This window comes from Esox lucius, chromosome 19 (genome assembly GCF_011004845.1).
Source record: "Esox lucius isolate fEsoLuc1 chromosome 19, fEsoLuc1.pri, whole genome shotgun sequence".
NCBI lineage: Eukaryota > Metazoa > Chordata > Actinopteri > Esociformes > Esocidae > Esox > Esox lucius.
The window spans coordinates 31,196,681-31,219,312 of record NC_047587.1 but is presented as its reverse complement, the minus strand read 5'-3'; the positions used below and the strand labels follow the sequence as shown (position 1 = coordinate 31,219,312).

At 42.4% G+C, this 22,632-nt stretch overlaps 1 protein-coding gene across 2 annotated transcripts in view; it reads right to left on the bottom strand.

Annotated features, from left to right (window-relative positions):
* The window catches only part of kcnq1.2 (potassium voltage-gated channel, KQT-like subfamily, member 1.2), a 206,468-nt gene that overhangs the window by 121,985 nt on the left and 61,851 nt on the right, over positions 1-22,632 (bottom strand). For both annotated transcript variants that reach the window (XR_004574831.1, XM_013139034.3), the window contains exons 12-15: positions 22,280-22,303; positions 20,712-20,762; positions 20,483-20,582; positions 17,248-17,310 (exon numbers count right to left, since the gene is read on the bottom strand). Coding sequence is in view for 1 of the 2 variants with exons in the window: in XM_013139034.3 (XP_012994488.3) it covers positions 17,248-17,310; positions 20,483-20,582; positions 20,712-20,762; positions 22,280-22,303 (238 nt within the window). In the remaining variant the exon portion in view is untranslated. The remainder of the gene's footprint in view (positions 1-17,247; positions 17,311-20,482; positions 20,583-20,711; positions 20,763-22,279; positions 22,304-22,632) is intronic.

Below are 22,632 nucleotides of genomic sequence, written 5' to 3'. Positions count from 1 at the left end.
AAATGCATCGGCTTTGCCAATGCGGATTATCACTGCCGCCCCGCCCCCCACGGCCAGGTCCAGTGAGAAGGCTCCCAGTATTATTCCACACAAACACATTCCAGCATAATCCAGTGTTTGATAGAACGTCCCATAATTAAACAACGCGTTGATTTTCTTGGTAAATGCTGGCGGTTTTTTGATTTAAATCCGCAGGTTCACCGCCGCTTAGCCATTTTCGGCCTGTATCCCCATCGCCATTAATTTTGTGCTTGTGGCGGCTAATACGCATACGCGTCACTCGTTGTTACCGAAGAGCGGCTGCGGCGGTCCGGTCATGATACCTCTCTGCGCATTATCCCAACTCATTAGAGTAATGTCCAGACGTCACAAGAATGCTCCATGGAATCTTGAGGAACAACTCCCAGCACAAGTCAGTCAGTGTTCCGCGATGCAGCAGGGAAGATAATGGGTTTATATTCTTTAGGGGGGCATTCTGCTTCAGAAGGGCTTAGGACTAGTGTGGCGAATTAAACTGAATGCCCAGACAGAATTAGTTCCAAGCAGACCGGGGGCCATTTTATGAAACTGAACAATTAGGAGGATTAGCAGTAATAATTCGGCAAAGGAGAAGGGGCGGGTTGCAGATGCATTATGGTTGCCACGGCGGCGGCGCCCAGCAGTAGGTGTGATAGCAGGAGAAGATAGAGAGGCTCTCTGGTGCTTGGATTTGCAAAGTGACGACTGCCTGAGAAAAATGCAGTGAACTTTGAGCGAGAGGGAGAGGTGTAAACAATGGCTTCCAAAACACTACAAACTGCTGGCCTACCGTACGCTTCACTCCTCAAAGACACTTGGCATGGGATGGAGATTTTGGGATTAGGGAGATGCAACACATGAACCGTTTACTTCCTGTATAAATACTTGATGTCAGTATTCTAGAACCGACTAGTTGGCTGCCTAACTGGCTAGCTGACTATCTGGCTAGCTGTCTGCCTGGCTAGCTGACTGCCTGATTTTAAGGCTGACTGGCTGACTGACTGGCTGGCTCGGTGCAACAGCAGCCACAATCGCCCTGTCATCCACCTGTGGTGTAAAAGGCCCTTTGTCAGAGCGGCCTAATTTGTCCTGACGCTCCCTACACATGTGGAACAGCTCAGAGGCTCCACTCACTCCTCCTGATTATACCGAGGGGGAACGAGAGCTGCAGAAAGAGGGAGGGAGAGAGGGAGCGTGCCGTTAACAGAGGGCTGAGGAGAGGCAGTGCAGCGGAGTGTGGGCGGCCGAGCGTGTAGCTGTCAGGGAGGGTCATCTCATACCGGGCCCGGGGTGGGCAAGCTGGCCGGGCTCTCCTTGGTCTAAATGGAAGCAGTCCCCCGAGTAGGAGGGACCATAACGTGCCGTTCTCTGGCACAAATAATACGGTTGAGAAATGGCGGTTTAACCAACCTCCACCCACCCCGCTAGCCTCCCCCTCTCTGGGGTGCAACATTACAGTAACTTTCCTATATTCCCTGGTTCTTGTGAAGGATTCCTGTTCATACTCTCTTAATTCCAGGAAACCTCCAACCCGGGGAAGCCTTTCTGGAAAACCAGGAAATTCAGGGGGAAATTACCAGCGTTTTTCAACCCTACCGCTTCCTAACCATGACCAACGTGGCTCCGCTTTCTCCTTCACAGTGGGGAGAGCAGCCAGGGCTCTGCTTACAGCCAAGTGGTGTGAGGTGGCAGACATGGGAGCAGCTAAACACCATGAATACTGAGAAGACTATCACCAGAGTGAGGCTGGCTAGGCCCCGTCTCTGTTCTGACGGATTGGACTCAGTGACACGAAGCACAAGCGGCAGCAAAACACGTCCCTCTGAACCCAGAAGGACAAAGTAATACAAGCGACAGATTTTCTGACAAGCCACAAGCAATTCTAGTGACTGGAACTGGAATTTCCTCCTGAAACTCAAGTTTCATTTGGAAAATGACACTTTAGTCTGTGAACAATTTTTTTTTCTTCTAGGAATTAACTGAAAGTATGCCAACTACTCAGTAAACAGTCTTTTATTCTATAAACTTCACTTTCCTGTTTTCACCCTAATTATTTCCTCTGTCATGTTGTGTCATGCAACACATTCTCTCAACAACTGCCCCCTCTTTTTCTATAGTAAAATGCAATCTAAGAAGAATCCAGTTGGTGACATTCCCACTACTCAGGACTATTGACTAATCTCACAGCTCAGCAGTCCCACATCATCAGTGGGAGGCAGGGAGCTCCAGTGTCGACACCCAGAACGCGTAACGAAGCCCCACTGGCTTGTTTGCTGAAGCTCATCAGCACACACCGAGACTCCTTATTGAAACCCCCACCCCGAATGACCCCTCCCATCCCCTCTCGCCACAGGCTGCGCCAGACAGTGGAGTAGAAGGCCATTTTTAACCTACATTTACTTGGTAATGAAACACATTTCCATGAGAACACGGGTCAGCACAGGCTGTCGGACACCCCAAAATCATACAAAAAGCCAATGGTACGCCCCTGTGAACACCATCGTAAAATCCTCACATGTTGAAGTGATTAGAAGTGACCCAATAGAACCTCTGGGGTCAAGACTGAATGCTGACCTCCCGCCATGGAGACCAGTCAGACAGTACAATAATGAGAAGTGGACCCCCCCCCGGGACATGTAATACCGGGACATACTCTTCAGCCATTCAATATGACGCTCCCTTCCACGTCGATAGAATATTATATTAGCCCTCCCTATACCGCAGTCTGTATGTCATGGGATGTTATAATTAAGTTGATGCGGGCGTGATTGCGGGCGTATGGTTGATTGGCCATTGCACCAGTTTTGTACACATGAATGTGTTCACATTTGATCACATCACATGTGTACTCTATATGTGGTATGTAGGCTACCGTATGAGTCCCAGGGCCTTGGGAGGTTTTGAAGGGGTTTACCATCGGATAATAGTTCAGTTTGGGGATTTCCAGTGTGTGGTTCCCTCAACATCCCCTTGTTCCTGGGTTTATTAGAACACTATGTATAATGTGGTAATATGATAAAACATATTGGATTTTGATGGTGGGTTTCCTATAATGGTATGCTTTTATTTTCTGTTTTATTTTAAAATAACATTATTTTCTTTCAACGAGAACCCAGGTCATTTTAGGTCTGATTTTATTGAATGACACAAAACTAACACAATAACGTCAAGAGTACTTAAAATAAATTCTTATCAGAGAATAACAATGTGTGCTTTCAGGTTTAAATGGCATTTATATAGCTATTGGGAAATAATAAAAAGGATTGGGCTCATCCCAAAACAAAGAGTTTATTCAACCTTCACATTTTCCCACACAGCAGAGTTTATGTGTAGAATTTGGAATCTGTAAAAAGGCAGTATTTTCTCATATTGTCCAGAGCCTTGTTAGGATATACACAGTGGTATCATTCTCTTTTCCAAATCAGTTAGAAAGCATTAAAATAAATATCAATATCAACATTTATAAATAAATATCAACAGGTGTTTGTGAAGTATAGTAATTACTGAATAGTTCACTATTTCACAACATAGTGTTGTTAGATGGTTCCTCATCCTACAAGTAGTTTATGAGCCAACAGTTGTTTACTTTTTTCTCATTACATTCTTGCAGTTAGCGACGTCATTGGGACACTGGGGTTCAAATCCTGCGTGCAGACTAGCCCAAGGGGTCTCACGTAGGGCAGTGCAATTGACCAGCACTGCCCAGATTTGTGGGATGGGTAATAATATCTTTATGCCTTGCCTTGTCACATTTAGTGTTTTCTTCCGGCCACTTGGTCACCTGGGATCTCAATCAAGGTAGAACCCAAGATAAAGAGCGTTCTGTCCAGTCGCTAAGGATTAGTTTGATACAAAAAAAAATGATAAGTCTTTGAATGCATCTTTAGGGTAGTAAAATGTTAATGTCAAACTGAACTGCAAAGGAATTTTTTTTAGCTGGGCTTGGTTTTGTGATAGAGCTAATTTTAATAATACTCAGCAAAGTGAGAGCACAGGACAAGGTCAAGTCCAAGTCATGTGACTTGAGCCAACACATCTGCCTGCAGCACCCCTGGTCATCCAGCAGTCAGTTGATCCCCCTACTGACATTAGCTACCCTTGATCTCAGATGACTGACTGACTTACCTTGGATGAGCACTCTTTAGTGTTACTGACAATACTATGACGAAAAGCACAACATATGCATTGTTGAATATATGAAGGGTATAAAAAACTCTTTATATAAATATAACTATTCTGTGGGACACAGTTTTCTTTCTGAAAATCATTGGATAAAGGAACTGAGGAAAGGGTGGCCAAAGAAAACATCTGAGTGAGGAGAGAGGAAGGCCGAACGGATTCACCCAGTGTTTGACAGAGGTGTAGTCAGAGGAGTAGAAGGAGGAAAGAGCAGGCTGTAATGGAGGGTTGCAGAGGGAGAAGGAGGACAGAGCAAGCTCTAATGGAGGGGGGTGAAAAGGGAGGAAGACGGAGCAGCCTGTAATGGAGGGGTGAAGAGGGAGGAGGAAGGAGCAGGCCGAAATGGAGGGGGTGAAGAGGAAGGATGAAGCAGCCTGTAATGGAGGGGGTGAAGAGGGAGGAGGACGGAGCAGCCTGTAATGGAGGGGGTGAAGAGGGAGGAGGACGGAGCAGCCTGTAATGGAGGGGGTGAAGAGGGAGCAGCCTGTAATGGAGGGGGTGAATAGGGAGGAGGACAGAGCAGCCTGTAATGGAGGGGGTGAAGAGGGAGCAGCCTGTAATGGAGGGGGTGAAGAGGGAGCAGCCTGTAATGGAGGGGGTGAATAGGGAGGATGACGCAGCAACCTGTAATGGAGGGGGTGAATAGGGAGGATGATGCAGCAGCCTATGTTTGCATAACCAACTCATCGCTCTTGGTTATCAAGCACATTCTGATGAGCTGAGTGTGAAGAGCCAGTATTTGGCAGAGTGGGGTTGACACTTGTTGGATAGTGGCGAAAGATTTGTCCCAAATTATACTTCTGACCAAAGCTCTATAGCCTCTAGTCAAAAGCAGTACACTACATAACCATTGAATATGGTTCCATTTGGTACACAGACCACAGACCTTGTATAAACTCTATTCAGAAACGGACAGTTCAGGCTTTACCTATGTATAAAAAGACTGTATATAATATAATATAGATTAATTATAATCTAACCCAAGATACATGTCAGCTACCATTACATAGTGTAACTAGATTTTCAGGACATACCAGATGTTCAAAATTCAACAAACATCTGCAGAAATGAAATGTTACATTAACATGCAGGCAAAATTGCCTACCTCAGAAGCTTACATTTGGACTTGACTTTTCATTTCAATAATTAAACAATCAAAACATGTTGAAAACAAAATAGTGAAAAGGGTGCCTCAATAAAAAGACGTGCCTCAATAAAAAGACAGAGATGATACAGAGTCTAAGGCTTGATTTGAGTCTCTCAAGCTGTGTGACTTAAAACTAACTTGTGACTTGAATATCAATAAATCAGCCCCACCTCTGGCTGTGTTGCATGTCTGTAATGTGAATGTCTATCTAGACAGAGAGAACCAGAGGAACCTGTGTCTGTGTTTTGTACAATATCCTGTTTGGGCTTAGGAGGAACACACTAATCTGACCCCAGGTTGATTCAGGGCTCTCCACAGCCCATCCCTCTCCCCTTAAATGTTACATTCAGGCCCTGTCGCTTGGCCCGCACTAAAACTCCAGGATCTGTTATTTTCATTCTTTAGCACGCACTTCTGCTCGGCAATATTGCAAAACTAGCACGTGAGGTTTCTTTTCATGTTTATGTGATACATTATGTGGAAGGGGAAAAACAAGACAGCTGAATGCATGCCAAAATGGAGACTTAGCAACAACAATATAAAACAATATACAAAGAGCCAACTATTGAAAAGAAGTGTCAGGAGTGGTGTGTGTGTGTGTCTGATGGGGTTATGTGTTGCTGCTGCTCCCAGATGAGTGTGTGTGTGTGTGTGAGGGACGGAAGGCCAGCCTCTGTCTCGGCATGAAATGAAAACAACGTTGCTCCGGCCCACAGCACCAGCCCTGAACCGTCCTGTTTCCCGTAAGAAGCAGAAAGGCAGTCCTGGCCAGGGGCTGATACCACACTTCCCAACAGTGCGAGTGCATTTCCTGAACCTGACAACACTGTACATGGGCCAGCGTGACAGTGGGATTCCAGACAGAGACACAGAGTCTGGAGAGCATCTCCTAAAATGCTGTGCCAGGCCTGTGCTCCTGTGCTGTGTTACAGTGTAACGGCTGTGTCACTGTCAGAAAAACAGCTGACTTTGAAAAGTTGGATATTGATGTATATGGAAAATGTACCATGGTTTGATCTCTCTAACACTTATTACGTTACTACATGATTCCATAAGGGTTATTTCATAGATTTGATGTCTTCACTATTATTGTATAATGTGGAAAATAGTAAAACAAAAGAAAGACCCTTGAATGAATAGGTGTGACATGTAATGTGGGTGTGTGTGTATATATATATATACACACACACACACACATATATATATATATATATATATATATATATATATATAAAATGAAATGAATGTACTTTCTCTGCATTAGTATATTAGGTGAAAAAATCTGTAGAATAATGACTGCCTTGCTGTGGAGCGACCAGGGAGAGGGCTTGACCCAGTTGGGAAGACACACCCTTACAAACCCGGGAAAACATTTGACAATGACATTTCCAACTCCACTCCACTCTCAGCTGCTTAACTGTTTCCTTTCCTTGGTTCCTGTCAAGCCCCAGTACGTTTTAATGAATGAATCCATGCGGTTCAAAAGACAAAAACAAAACCATGTCTTAAACGAATATGTTCAGTAAGTCAATATGAATGTTAGGGCCGTGGAGTGCGCTGAGGAATGATGCAGCTAGAGCACAGCCTGCTGGTGACTGACCGCCGTCCCCGTCCCTGTCTCATGGTAGCCTACTGCTGAGGTTGGGCCTTCTTCACTCACGTTTGTTTTCAGGGTTTCTGTTTAGAACAACGGCAATTTCTCTCAAGTGAAGAACGTATGATCCACAATAGCACTGCTACTGACACAGATTTGAATTGTGTTTATGCAGGTAGTATTGTTGCCGTATACAGCGTATGTACTGCAAAAAAAGTCTTTAGAAATGAAAAAAACTAACTATATTTGAGGAGATTTTTGTTTGAAATAAGTGAAACAATCTGCCAATGGAACAAGACAAATTACTTGATATTCAAGGCGCATTTTCTAAAACCAAACAGTATTTTCTAATAGAACTTTAGCTTGTTAAGAAAAATTTACCTTATTTTAAGGAAGGAAAACCAGATCAACATAGTTACAAAATATATTTTTTGAAGTGTAGAGAGATGAGAACTTCCGGTTTATTAACTGTTCTGCAGATGAGTCTCCCCTCCTAAACACATCATGTTGTCTAGATGGAGTGTTTCGTACCCATCGTAATCCCAGAACACCCCCTTCCCAAACCCTAGAAATCCTAAGTTCTCATATTATGACCACCTGGGAAATATTATGTATATTGTGAGACCACTTTTGCAAAATATACAATTAACATTTATGAGCCAGTCCAACCAAAAACAGTATAAGTCAATCATATCTGACTCAATTACTCCTGTCAGTTAGCCTAGCATAGCCCTTATGGACCTAAAATACTTTTCCAGCCCTGCACCCTGGCTCTGGGACCTGGGATGTATTCAGTAGTTGCAAACCATTGTAAAACATTTGGTCTGTTGCAAACATTTTTGCAGAAGTAAATTCGAAACAGCAAATAGGTTTCTACCAACAAAATTCCAGTTGATATTCATTGGCTCAGTCTGCTCCCGTTTGGTGCTTTCACGGTAAATGGTTTTCGGTTGCAAACATTTGTGCAATGATCTGCACCTAATGAATACCCCTCTGGCCTCATAAAGTGTCATCCACTTCATGGGTGTCACTCTGTCTGTCGTCCACGACCCGGGTCTGGCTGTCCACCCTATTGCAGTGCACTGCCCAAATAACAGATCCACATACAACCACATTTGATAACATAAGCACTTGTTACCATTCATAAGAAGTATGTGGTCATTTTAACACTAAAACTAAAATGTTGCCCATTTGCCCGTTAAACTAAACGAAATCAAACACCCTGAGAAGTAAAACTTGACATTCATTCAGAAGACACTTAAGATTCAGCCTCCCTAAAAGGTTTTGTTTTTTTCGTTAAAGATGAAACAAAGTTGTAAAGTTACAGTGGCTTTGGAAAACACTTTACAGCACATATACACTCCCAGGACTAAAGGGTTGGCTTTTCAGCACTTTGACAGACTTATTTAGAAGGTTATTAGTACCACTTCCAGGCCCAACCCCTGGGAGGTCTTTGGTTAGGGCAGGCTGGGTTTGGTCCCGGGCTGGCTTCATGTATATGGCTCCCATTAGGAGCACTAGAAGGTCCACTACTTACGGGGGCAATATTACAGTACATAAGACCACATTTAGATGACCTGTTGGGTTACGTTCAATGATCTCCAGCATATTCCCCTCTGTTAAAACGTCTGGCTCCGACCGCAGTTAAAAGCATCAGATCGTTCCGCCACACGTTTAGCAAAACTATTACCCCAAAACACCTGCACAGGTTATAAAACTCCACAGCATGATGCAGAAGTAAACGTTGATGTAAAGTGTTCATGTATTAAGTGTTGATGTGTTAAGTAAGCCTTAACAGGCTTAACAGTTACTGTGTAAAGGATAGCTATTCATGTAGGGTCTTCTGAGTATATACTACACCAACAGCACAATAGGCCCACATTCTGAATATACACACAATCTGATTTGAGGAGCAAACAACTATGTAACACTGGCCACACCAAATATTCTAAAGGTTCAATTCTTCCGTGGTAGAGACGGGGGAATGCTTCACACATTGTCAGGCCAGTGTCATACTCCTTTTCAATGTCACACTTGTTGTAAAGAATTTTCTAAAATGGATAATGAAAAATTAGATTTGAAAAAAGAAATGAAAAACACTTCCCTTCCATGGTTTATTCAGCCAGGTGGGCCTTACTCTCAGTGTGGGTGTGAGTGACACGCATACTGAAACACACACGTACAGGCCCAAACATACTGTACACACACACACACACACACACACAAACACATCCTGTGTGGTCAGGGCTGGGCTGCCCTCTCCAGCGGGTATCCGCCCTGGCCCAGCGTCTCTCTGCGTGTGTGTGTGTGAGAAACCACAGGGCCCCACAGACGAGCTCCGTCAACAGGCTCCTTATTCAGCCCCCGGCCTGAACACTGGGCCCTCTGACGGAGCCCAGGCACCTGGCCACGGAGCCCGCGGAGCGCAGGAGACATCAGAGGCGGGCAGCGGCGAGGTTGCCACACCTGAATAAACCCCCTTGGCCCACATCAATGCCAGGGCTGGGCCACCTGAAACCGATCCCTAGGCTGCCCCAACCCAAGCACTGGGCCAACACCGGTCCAGCCAGCACATAAACAGGTCCACTCAGGTGCTCCTGTGTGCCACTGTTTTCATTACTGGGAGTGGAAACCGAGCCCGGTGGAGAGGGAGAAACAGAGGGGATGGAGCCGTGTTTATACAGGTGTTTCAAATAGGTCGAGCCACATGCGAGAGACATCTCCGAAGCAAGCTAGTGGATCGGTACCATTCAATAACTCCCTTCTCAGAACTCCGGCTTTGTAGGCCTAACACAGATTTTGCTTGAACATTCTCAGAGGATTAGGAGCTGCTACAGTAAATGCTGCTTTAATGACTGGCAATGAGTGAAAAGGCTTCCTCTAATGACCATTCACCTTTACATTAAGTCCTTCATCTAATGACCATTCACCTTTATATTAAGTCCTTCCTCTAATAACCATTCACCTTTACTTTAAGTCCTTCCTCTAATGACCATTCACCTTTACATTAAGTCCTTCCTCTAATGACCATTCACCTTTACATTAAGTCCTTCCTCTAATAACCATTCACCTTTACTTTAAGTCCTTCCTCTAATAACCATTCACCTTTACATTAAGTCCTTCCTCTAATGACCATTCACCTTTACATTAAGTCCTTCCTCTAATAACCATTCACCTTTACTTTAAGTCCTTCCTCTAATAACCATTCACCTTTACATTAAGTCCTTCCTCTAATAACCATTCACCTTTACTTTAAGTCCTTCCTCTAATAACCATTCACCTTTACATTAAGTCCTTCCTCTAATAACCATTCACCTTTACTTTAAGTCCTTCCTCTAATAACCATTCACCTTTACATTAAGTCCTTCCTCTAATAACCATTCACCTTTACATTAAGTCCTTCCTCTAATGACCATTCACCTTTACATTAAGTCCTTCCTCTAATGACCATTCACCTTTACATGAAGTCCTTCCTCTAATAACCATTCACCTTTACATTAAGTCCTTCCTCTAATAACCATTCTCCTTTACTTTAAGTCCTTCCTCTAATAACCATTCACCTTTACATTAAGTCCTTCCTCTAATAACCATTCACCTTTACTTTAAGTCCTTCCTCTAATGACCATTCACCTTTACATTAAGTCCTTCCTCTAATAACCATTCACCTTTACATTAAGTCCTTCCTCTAATGACCATTCACCTTTACATGAAGTCCTTCCTCTAATAACCATTCACCTTTACATTAAGTCCTTCCTCTAATAACCATTCACCTTTACATTAAGTCCTTCCTCTAATAACCATTCCCCTTTACATTAAGTCATAATAAGTCTGCAGCAACAGGAGATTTGAAGCAATTATACTGATTGGACAGAAATGTTATATGATTTGTAAGGATTCCTTCTTATGGCCTGTAAATTGTCCTTTAAAATACATTTTAACCCACAAATACACAATGCTTTTCCTGGGCAGGACAATTCATGAAGAATTTAGATTTGCAATCTTAATTATTTCACACAAAATCTAAACATGGTTTTACAGAATAGACTTAACACTTAGAATGCATTGCATTTGCAATTGCTTTTTAATGTACATTTTTGCATGTGTTCACATTTTCACAATACTTATAGCAAATGTATAGTCCCTTTTATGGCAGCTAGTGTAGACAGCATTACAAATCCTTGTCAAGTGTAAAATCTGATGTTAATCTCTCATAAGAATAATAAAGGCAGAACGTTGTGTCTGTAACTACATCAATTGATAATTTCCTTTTTATATTTAGGAAAATAAGAACTATTTTTATTACAGCATTTTAATACTAACAGTAAAATTATCAGTAGTTTATTTACATTTTCAAAAATGCCAAAAAAAGACAAAAGGCTTTAAGAGTTAATACGACAGCCACAAATCAAAATACTTATCAAATCAAATACTTGTATTTGTATAGTTTAGTGAGCGTGTGATTGTTAACCGTGCTGAGGGCTAATCACTACAAACATAACAGTCATTTAATTAATATTTCCCTCCACAAAACAAAGTCAGAGCAAACATGACATCATCAGTCCTGCAAGGCATATTATAAAAAAAGCAATTTCCGGAGTCTGTTGGTCTTTTCAGTCTCTTTTTTTGTTCATTTGATTTCAGTTAGATGTGCTGGTAGGGACGGGCTGTACCGGGGAACAGAACAACCTACTGCTGCCAAAAGCAGGCCCGGACTATCTGTCAGTTTAACATCTCACTACATATGAAATGTCCTAGCTGCTTCTGTAGTGGAGAAACAACCCTCAGTCTTGAGATTTACAGCAGCAGGATTCATCTTCACTTTGCCGTGTGGGTGTGTGTGTGTACACACGTGTGTGTGCTCAGACTGGAAATGCAAAGCTCGATACAGCACTATCCAGTCTCTTGCAAAACCAGGCTTGTGGGTGGGGAGTGGACACTAATATTTTGGATTGTGCATAGCGCAGACACAAAAATACACTTCACACTCCCACATACAACAGATATACACTAATTGAAGATATTAATACAACTCTAGCATTTCTCCAGACTGAGGTTTGGCTTTTGCCATGTTTTCTGTTTTGTGGGGACCCCAGGAACAACAGCTGCTGCTTCTGAAACAGAATGGTGGCCGAATAAAGTACACAGCATAAATAAAAGAGTACTCATCTCCCCATGCGGTGCTCATGTTCTTTATTGCCCCAGGATTTACAGATAATATGCACTACTATGGATGTTAGCAAGAATGCAATACTATTGATGTAGTGTGAGGGAGGATTTTTTTTTTCTTTGACTTCCAGTCTGACTTTATTTACTGCTCAGCTGTGACTGTAGATTTCCATCTGTAGGGAGGAATCATAAAGAGGCATTCCTCAAGTGAAGATCCCTGTCCATAAACCCCAAGCCATCACCACTGGGAGTAAACAGTGGGCTTTAATGACAAAACGCATATGGCTTTCATTAATGCTGCCCAGCCAGTGTCAGCCCAAAGTAAATGTACTCTCTAATTAAAAACTTTATGGACAGACCTTTTATTTCCTCACTCTGGCCTGGCGTACTATACCTCATTAACTAATGTCTCCACTTCAGTTTTATACAGGCTCTTATGTCATTCTAGGAGTTTCTGAAGGAGCCATAGAGCATGTTCAGACTACAATTGTCCTGAAGACATATTCATTTCCATAACAGTTAAATAATATGTTAATTGTATTTTCTATTCTTTGGCTACCGTATAAATTAACTGACTAAATGTTGTCCATAAAAGATAAATTTTTGCTTGAGATAATAACAATTGGGTTGAGTAAATATGCCTTGAAAATCTTGTTCAGCATATGAATTTCGAGCAATGCTTTAGGTGAAATTTTCTTTTGACTTAAGAAAGACACCGAAACACAATTGAGACATCAGATCAATAATAATAATCTAATCAGACTGAAATCTGCTCTTTATTCTGTCTGAATTGATAAACATTATATTTCAAGATACCTGCCATTTTCAGATGCCTAAAGATATGTCCTTCTTTCAAGATGTCTTACCTAGTGTAATTTGTCTTGTTCCATTGGCAGATAATTTAATTTATTTCAAGCTAATATTGCCTTACATGTAGTGTTTTTCCTCCAATTTTCTGATAGTCGTTTTATTGCAGTGCACAGAGTAGGCCCAGATTTCATGTCTTGACTCATTCCACTCCAATACACATTCAGGGAGACATCGGTATCTGTCTTGAAAAGTGTACAACATAACCTTGGGAAGGTTGCATGTGACAATTACGATTTTCACATCATTACACCATAAAAAATATCTTCAACACAAATCTGGATGCAACTTTCATTCAACAAAATATAACTAACTTAGTGGTCACAGTCAGGCCTAATGACTAATTAAATCTGTCTTGGACACATACCTAGATGCTATTGGAAGAAGCATTGCATTTAGCAACCATTTGTTTCAGGGATCCTGATGCTATGATATTTGTCATTGAATAAATACAAATTAATCTGCAACTACTTTTGATGAGTGAAATCATTAAGATTTTTTTGTTGACAGCTGCAACCAAACTGGATGGACGTGGGTATTGTTGGTGTGTCAGTACACTGCTCATAATTGTGATTTCAACATCACTCCTGAAATAACTCCAGTGTGTTAAAATACCATATACTAGTCCCGGTGAAGCCTTTACAAGATGAGTAATACATTTTGGCGAGTCGGTCTGTGGCTATAGCCACATAAAGCTGCAGTGTTTAGCGAGGAGATGAACTATGTTCTCTCTCTATGGAGGCAGGCTGGGCCAGCATGACCAGGGAGATTAATCACTGTTTATCACCATCGCTAGGTTTTCTCGCTCTCTTTTGAAAGTGGCAGATTTTCAAGAAACGGGGCCCCAACGTCTTTTATTTATTTCTCTCTCAGAAGGGACCAGTAGCGAAAAACTAGCCCTTCTTTCTCCCTGAAGACGTGGAGACGGCGGATCTATTGAACCTCATCCAGAGTGTACTGAGACTCACAGAGCCGTTTACTGACACTTTCTCATCTTGACACTCGGTAGTTAAGCAGAAATATTACGAGGGTTTGTTGACGATTTTCTATAGATTTTTGCTGTTTTAGCCAGCATGAAATCCCTTAATAAAACATGCCCTGTTCACAGCATATTATCACGCCCAAAACCACACAAAACTGGGGTGGAGCCGTTCTGAGAAAACTAACGTCTATGACTGGCTAACTGGGATGGATCAACATTGCACAGACACTCACAGTGAGGGAATTATTTGTTTTATACTAATGTTTCTATCCTAGTCTAGGGGCACGGAACCAAATGTTAAAGTATCAGGCCATACGAGGCCATACAAATAGTGAACAACAAAAAGAAAGGTATCAGTGGAAAAACAGCTAACACTTGAAGCATTACTCAGTCTGTTTGTCCTTTGTTTTTTTCATAGTCTGAGGCCTGCAGCATGTAAGCAGTGGAGGTTATTAGGAGAGGTTTGAAGGTGACTTTACAGGTCTGTTGGGAATGAGTAGGGGCTGTTGGCCAGTGGAGAGGTGTCAGGTAGATGGTCTGAGGTTACTTAATTACAGACACTACTGCAGTTTCTGACATGAGAGAGTGGAGGGGATGTATTTCCAAGCTCTGTGAATGTTAATGTTTTTAGGGTGTAGAACTGAGAACACGCATGAGTTGATATCTTTATGACGGGAATGTATACCAAGTCTTCAAGATACACATTCTGACTGCAGCACCTACAGTACTCTTTTGCTCTCCCAGCTTCTAAATGTTTTTTAGGGCAGACAAATTATATATAGAAAACATATTTTTGTTTCATGGTTCTGACCCAGTCTACTTGCAAGTTCCCTACAGGTCATGTGCGTGTGACAACAATATTTGAAGCTGAAACTGGGATGGACATTTAACAGCATGAAGCACACAGCCAAAGGTTTAGTGCAATGGAATATGGTAAAAGTGAATGTCCTTGAGTGGCCCAGTCAGATCCCCAGCCTAAATTCCATGGGAAAGGTCTGTCATTCCTTGAAAATTGCTGTCCATCGAAGCTCTCCAAGGAACATGACAGAGCTGGAAAAGTTTGTCGTCCCAACAGAGCCACATCAGTAATTACTGCCAAAGATTCTATCATAAAGTATTAACTCAGGATGGTGAAGATGTATCCAATATTGATATTTCAGTTATCATTTTCTTTTTTACATGTATTTGTATTGGTTGGCTTTTTCCACCGATATGTGTGTGTGTGTGTGTGTGTGCACTTCAAATTATGGGTTGGCAGGGCGTGCCTGCTGTCTGCAGATAGTGAAACCAAACTTCATTGCTGCCACCTTCCACGCTGTGACACTAAGTGAAAACAAAGCAGCTGAAAAGGGAGTGCCCATGTCCCAAATAAGTAAGACTAGAGCCTCAGCCTTCTCACTGCAGAGCAGAGCCAGACAGTGGTCCATAATTCAAACATTCTAGTAGTAACACATACACCGATGAGCCATAACATTATGACTACTGACAGGTGAAGTGAATAACACTGATAATCACGTTATCATGGCACCTGTCAGTGGGTGGGATATATTAGGCAGCATGTGAACATTCTGTCCTCAAAGTTGATGTGTTAGAAGCAGAAATAATGGGCAAATGTAAGGATCTGAGCGACTTTGACTAGGGCCAAATTGAGATGGCTAGACGACTGAGTCAGAGCATCTCTAAAACTACAGCCCTTGTGGGGTGTTCCCGCAAAAGTCCTTTTACATCACGTGGATGGCCGGGTGCATGTGCGTCGCTTATGGGAAGGAAGCAAGCTGGCGGAGGCAGTGTGATGTTTTGGGGAATGTTCTGCTGGGAAAATGCTCCCCGCCACAAAGCAAAAATGGTTCAGGAATGGTTTGAGGAAAACAACAACGAATTCAAGGTATTGACAAATACCCCAGATCTCAATCCAATCGAGCATCTGTGGGATGTGCTGGACAAACAAGTCCGATCTATGGAGGCCCCACCTTGCAACTTACAGGACTTAAAAGATCTGCTGCTAACGTCTTGGTGCCAGATACCACAGCACACCTTCAGAGGTCTAGTGGAGTCCATGCCTCGACGGGTCAGGGCTGTTTTGGCGGCAAAAGGGGGACCTACGCAATATTAGGCAGGTGGTCATAATGTTATATGCTGATTTTGTTTTTAAAGTGACTTTTCCCTACTGCTCGAATATATTATTTACATTACATTTCAGTCATTTAACAACTTACAGTTATAATCAATAATAATATAAAACAATAATAATCACTATTGATTTAAGAAAATGATTATTCTTTTGTTTGTTGCTGCAGGATTTCCTGGTTGCAGCAATGAGGCTCAAATTAGGAGCCTACATTTGTACAACACAAGGAATAAACTAGGTCAAACCTTTTACCTCATTATATAAAAGAAAACAATACACAAATTCTGTGTTTCTGTGAAAACACAAGCCAATAGGCAGTGAACTCAAATCCTGGACAGAGTTTAGCCAGTCACTAAAATGAAACACAATACACTGCAGAATACTTCCACTGCTACGCGGATGACACAACATGTATTTCTGAAAACCTGGCTGAAATCTCTGCTCCGATGTCTTCTCACAACGTCAAGCTCAACCTCAACAAGACAGAGATGCTCTTCCTCCCAGGGAACGCCTGTCCACTCCAAGACCTCTCGATCACAGCTGACAATTTCCTGGTGTCCCCCCTCCCACTGCAAAGCACCTTGGCCTGACCCTAGGAAAAAGGCTTTTACGCAAACTTTAATGTAGTGAATCACTCAAAAGGGGTCTCTAACAATGTTCAAAATATTTCTGTTAATCCCTTGAGAAGCTGCAGACCCACGCATGAAATCCACAGCCATGATTCACATAAAAGAGTGGATGGACTCTTACTGTAGTACATGCTACCTGCTACAATGGCGAGTGCATGAAGAGCATCTTGCATGGCTTCTGTAAGATTGTTTGGATTCTAATTTCATTTTTTAATGTGCATTAACACCACACAAATGAGTGAAAAAACATGAAACAGCAAAACATTTACTATGAAATCTCCATCAATCTCTATCTCCACCGATGGGTTGGCCAATGCAGAATATTTAGTATTGACACTGCAATTGTTTAAAGATCCAATCACTCATAGCGCCCCTTATTTTGATCATATAGCCGTCAACTGAATGGCTGCAATGGAAGGTGTATCAAACTCAAATATATAGCAAACGATAGTGCAGAAAAAGGTTCCCATTTGAATCATCAGGCAAGGTGGGGAGAGAGGGGTAAGGTTAATGGAGTAAAACCTGGCAGTACAGTACCTTCTGAAATTCAAGTGTTGAGTTGAGTCCTGGATGTTTGCCACATATGGGCTGGTCAACAGACTGAAAGAGAGAAGCATTTTTGTTCCTTTTACAAAGACTCAGGGCTAGGTTTGTCAGGAGAGGAGGAGGATAAGGGACGTTAAAGGAAAAAAAAAAGAGGTTGAATGAGAAGTGGAATGCAGAATGAGGACGGTGTAAAGAGGTAATATTGGATTAGCTGGCCTGGGGAGTGGCCGGGTGGTCAGACGAGAAAGGAGAAAGTCTACTGTGAGTGAGTGAATCAGTCTGGCAGTATTCTCTGTGTGTGTGTGTGTCTATGTACAGTGGAAATAGTCTACACACCCCTGTTAAAATGCCAGGTTTTTGTAATGTAAAAGAATGAGACAAAGATAAATAATGTCAGAACCTTTTTAACTTTTAATGTGACCTATAATGTGAACAATTCAATTGAAACCCAAACCGAAATCTTCGAGGGGGGAAAATAAAAACCTTACAATAACCTGGTTGCATAAGTGTGCGCACCCTCTTATAACTGGGGATGTGGCTGTGTTCAGAATTAACCAATCACATTCAAACTCATGTTAAATAGAAGTCATTACACACCTGCCAACATTTAAAGTGACTCTGATTAATCCCAAATAAAGTTCAGCTGTTTTAGTAGGATTTTCCTGACATTTTCTTAGTTGCATCTCAGAGCAAAAGCCATGGTCCGCAGAGAGCTTCCAAAGCATCAGAGGGATTTCATTGTTGAAAGATATCAGTCAGGAGAAGAGTACAAAATAATTCTCCAAAGCATTAGATATACCATGAAACACAGTGAAGACTGTCATCATCAAGTGGAGTAAATATGGCACAACAGAGACAAGAACTGGACGTCCCTTGATGAAAAGACGAGACAAAAACTGGTCAGGGAGGCTTCCAAAAGGCCTACAGCAACATTTAAAGAACTGCAGGAATTTCTGACAAGTACTGGCTGTGTTCTACATGCGACAACAATCTCCCGTATTCTTCATATGAATGGGCTATGAGGTAGGGTGGCAAGTCATAAGCCTTTCCTTACAAAGAAAAACATCCAAGCTTTCAAAAACAAAGTCCCCCAAAAGCACATGGGAAAATGTGTTATGGTCTGATGAAACCATGGTTGAGCTTTTTGGCCATAATTCCAAAAGGTATGTTTGGTGCAAATACAACACTGCACATCACCCAAAGAACACCACACCCACAGTGAAGCATGGTGGTGGCAGCATCATGCTTTGGGGCTGTTTTTCTTCAGCAGAAACCGAGGCCTTAGTCAGAGTGGAAGGAATTATAAACAGTTCCAAATACCAGGCAATTTTGGCACAAAACCTTCAGGCAATCCGTTAGAAAGCTGAAGATGAAGAGGAAGTTCACCTTTCAGCATGACTACGACCCAAAGCACACATCCAAATCCACAAAAGCATGGCTTCACCAGACAAAGATTAATGTTTTGGAATGGCCCAGCCAGAGCCCAGACCTGAATCCAATTGAACACCTGTGGGGTGATCTGAAGAGGGCTGTGCACAGGAGATGTCCTCGCAATCTGACATATTTGGAGCGCTTTTGCAAAGAAGTGATGACAAATATTGCCACATCAAGATGTGCGTGCCATGCTAATAGACTCCTACCCAAAAAGACAGTACTATAATAAAATAAAAAGGTGCTAAAACAAAGTATTAGTTTAAAGGTGTGCACACTTATGCAACCAGGTTATTGTGAGTTTTTATTTTTCTCCCTCACAGATTTCAGTTTGTTTTTCAATTGAATTGTTCACGTTATAGATCACATTAAAGGTGGAGAAATGTCTGACCTGATTTATCTTTGTCTCATTCTTTTACATCACAAGAAGCTGGGGTGGGTAGACTTTTTATATCCACTGTACATTTTGGTCCATCTCATATCCCACTTTCTAAAAAAATTCATGAATATGTTATGTCCAACTCCTCACTCTCTAAACTCTGCCATGTATAGTTAGCAATAGTGTTAAACAATGAAAAAATTAAATAACAGCCAATGTATACAACTGAAGTAAGAAGCGGTTGCACACTAATGTCACATATGTGGCTAATTAAGTGTTCTCCAAAATAAAGATCAGGACTGTTTTGATATAAAAAATTGGCTTTCCGGACCCAAAAGGTTTGGGAACCCCTGTGTTGATTTGATGGATCTTGAGAAGACAAAAAACAATACACAACAGATGCTTCACTGTTGAATGGAATACATCTCAAAAACACTATTTTTAGGAAGTCCACTATGTAAGCAAACCACTCTTATTCATTACTAATCAACAGCCTATGTAGTTCTTTTTACCACTGAGCAAGTTAACATTCTTAAGGTTATCTAAGGTAACTTACAGTAGCACACGTGATGTAGCTTTAGAAGGTCAACTGAGCCAATGAATGACGCAGAGACAGCTGTACTGTCACATTCTGAGGGACAGCTAACAGGCATTATTCTGACTGGACATGACAAAATCATAAAGTGCAGAGCCAGCAGACTACATTGACCAGTAAAATGACAACCGCACAAACAATTTAAAAGGTTTTGTGGGATTTTATCTAGTCATCCAACTGCAGAGACTACTGGTGGTACCCATGTTCCCCCTGGTCCCACAGCAGCAGATCTGTCTAGATTAAACTGCTGAATATAATTATAATAAGACACCTCAGCGATATGGTAGTTACTTCATACAAATCTTCCGGTCTTAGGTTTGCTATCACAAACTTGTCTTTTACAAAACGCATGTGAGAACACAAACAAAATGTCCAAAAACACAAATTCATGCTTGGCTTGAAAATAACAAGCAGTACAAAATTTGCATTATTCCAAATCCAACCTATCACGCACCCACAGTGAATAAATTAGCCAACCATTCACCATACAAACATGTGCAAAACAAATTGGCCTGTTTTCTCCGACTCAAGGGTAATCCCTTCTATGTTCTGGTAACAACCAAGGTTTCAGAAACTCAAGAGGCCCTTTAACCCAGATGAACAGAGCAGCTTTTTATTGACAGGGATGCCTCTTTGGCCTAACAAAAGGCTTTCTACCCAGCAGAGTACGGACGGACCAGTGTGAAGAGGCAAGGAGCCGTCATTTTTTTGTGTTCTAAGTTAAGGAAAAGGGCATGGGCATTATGAAACCCCACAGCTTGAATGAATGGGAGGTACATGTGGAATAGTTGGGACTGATAGAGGAATAGCTGAGTACTTACTGTGCTTGGTCAGACACCACGGGTAAAGGGATGTCCTCGCAGACATAGTCCAGGTCCTCAGACAAACTGTTGGCCCGGGAGATGTCCCTTTTTTTCTCAACTGTGCAAAGAAAATGCAAGGCTTGGTGACACCAAGGATTTCAGAATTTTTTTTAAGTGAATGGAAACCGTCTACTTGAGAAGTATAGACAAAGTCAAGGACGGCTGCTAGAGAAGTTGAAGGGTCTACCTTGAGAGGCAGGACAGCTCAGATTGAAAGAAGACCATGAGTGCTGAACGCCTGGAGTCAAGCAAAACAAAGAAAAAATGATTGACACAGCTGGAATCAACACACAGGAAGAAGCCTTAAAGACCCTGACTTGTCAATCAACTGTTCTATGGATCCTCCCACAAGAGGAGGTTGCTTTCTGTCTGGGAACACGATGACTGGTGACATCACTTACAAACCTCTACATCTGGTAACGACAAACCTGAGTGAAGATTTGGAAGGACCTGGCTTCAGCCCAAAAGTCAGCAGAGTGTCATAAAATAAAGAACAGATGCCAATTGGGATCCAGGAATGGGGGGACACATCGAAACAAAGACAACTCGATGCTCTAATCCTTTACCATCAGTTTGTTCAGCGCTGTCCAGCCCGGAAGCTTCCGCTACACTGTTACTTTAGCACATTTGGTGTGTGTGTGTGGGGGGGGGGGGGGCAGGTAGTAGTGACAGATAGAGAGGGAGTGAGAAACACTTCTGGGGTTAGAGGGAGAGGTAGTTAAGGACAGCTCCTCCATCTCTCTTCCATCTGGGGTGTGGGGAGAGCGAGCGGGTTTATCTGCTACATAAACACTGCAGGCTTATTAATATCTGGCCCTGATAGAACAAACACACTGGGCTAGGAGCAACAGAAAAGGAAAACAAGCGGGGGGGCAGAGAGAGAACGACAGACAGAAACACAGGGACAGAGCAGCAGCGAGCCCATTGACAGATTCTCACAGACGGTGGCCGGTCAGAGGGCCAGACAGATAAGTGGAGCGATAAGCCAGACGTTGACTAAATCAAACAATGCACAGTTTATTTCTGACTACTGGAGCTCCACAATGGCCGCTTATCACCCTGACCTCCCTCCCAGTTCCCCCGAACCCTCAGTCCCCCGGCTCACGTCCAGATCCCAGCCCTCAGCCGGCTGGTGTTGGCAGAACAGCCAGAAAAGAAAACACCCAGGCTGGGCTGTGGGAAGGTGTTCCGGGCCTCCCGGTGTCTTTTTCTCTGCTGGCTTCCAGTTTTCTCTGGTTGGTGACAAAGCGCAGGTCTAATTAAAATACTTCCCAGGGCATGGTAAAGACCAACCGGGCTAATGATTAACACAGAGGATCTCTTAAATGGACAAAGGATTAACCCAGTAAGTGTTTGGAGCTGGAGTGCATCAAAAGACGGGCTATGGCGTGATCTCTGTTGGAGATAGACTGTTGATTAGAAATGAAGTGCTATGTAGTTAGTTTTGCCACTGAGCAAGTTAACATTCTTAAGGTCGTCTACAGCAACTTACAGTAGCACACATGATGGAGCTTTAGCCAACATGTCTGACACTCCACTTGTACTGTCAAGAAACAACCAACCGCACAAACAAGCCCTCAGACCGGCTGGTGTTGGTTTAACACAGAGGATCTTTTAAACGGACAAAGGACTGACTCCATAAGTGTGTAGTTTGGAGCTGGAGTGCATCAAAAGACGGGCTATGGCGTGACCTCTGTTAGAGATAGCACACTGTTACAGAGATGGTGTGTTGCTGTAGAGAGTTGAAAAGCTCACCATGTCTGAACATCCGGGTGATGCCTGGGGAAGAAAACAAGCAACTTATTAAAGTGATGTTGTCAAATCCACTGCCTTAATACACACACACACACACACATGTATATTTTAGCATGTTCCACAACTAATATAACAGCGTGCAAATACCTTTACTTTCATCAGCAAGAAAAAAAAAAACGTTAACACTGTTTCTGAAAGATAAAAACCCATTTAAACAAACCATAATCTGCAGAGACAGACTAATCTGGTTTTAACAGTAGAAAGCACGCCATGCCGTCTGGACTTTAACATTATCATTAGTGACGACACGCTGCTGAGAGTATGGTGAGTTTGGCTACTTAAACGTCTTTATG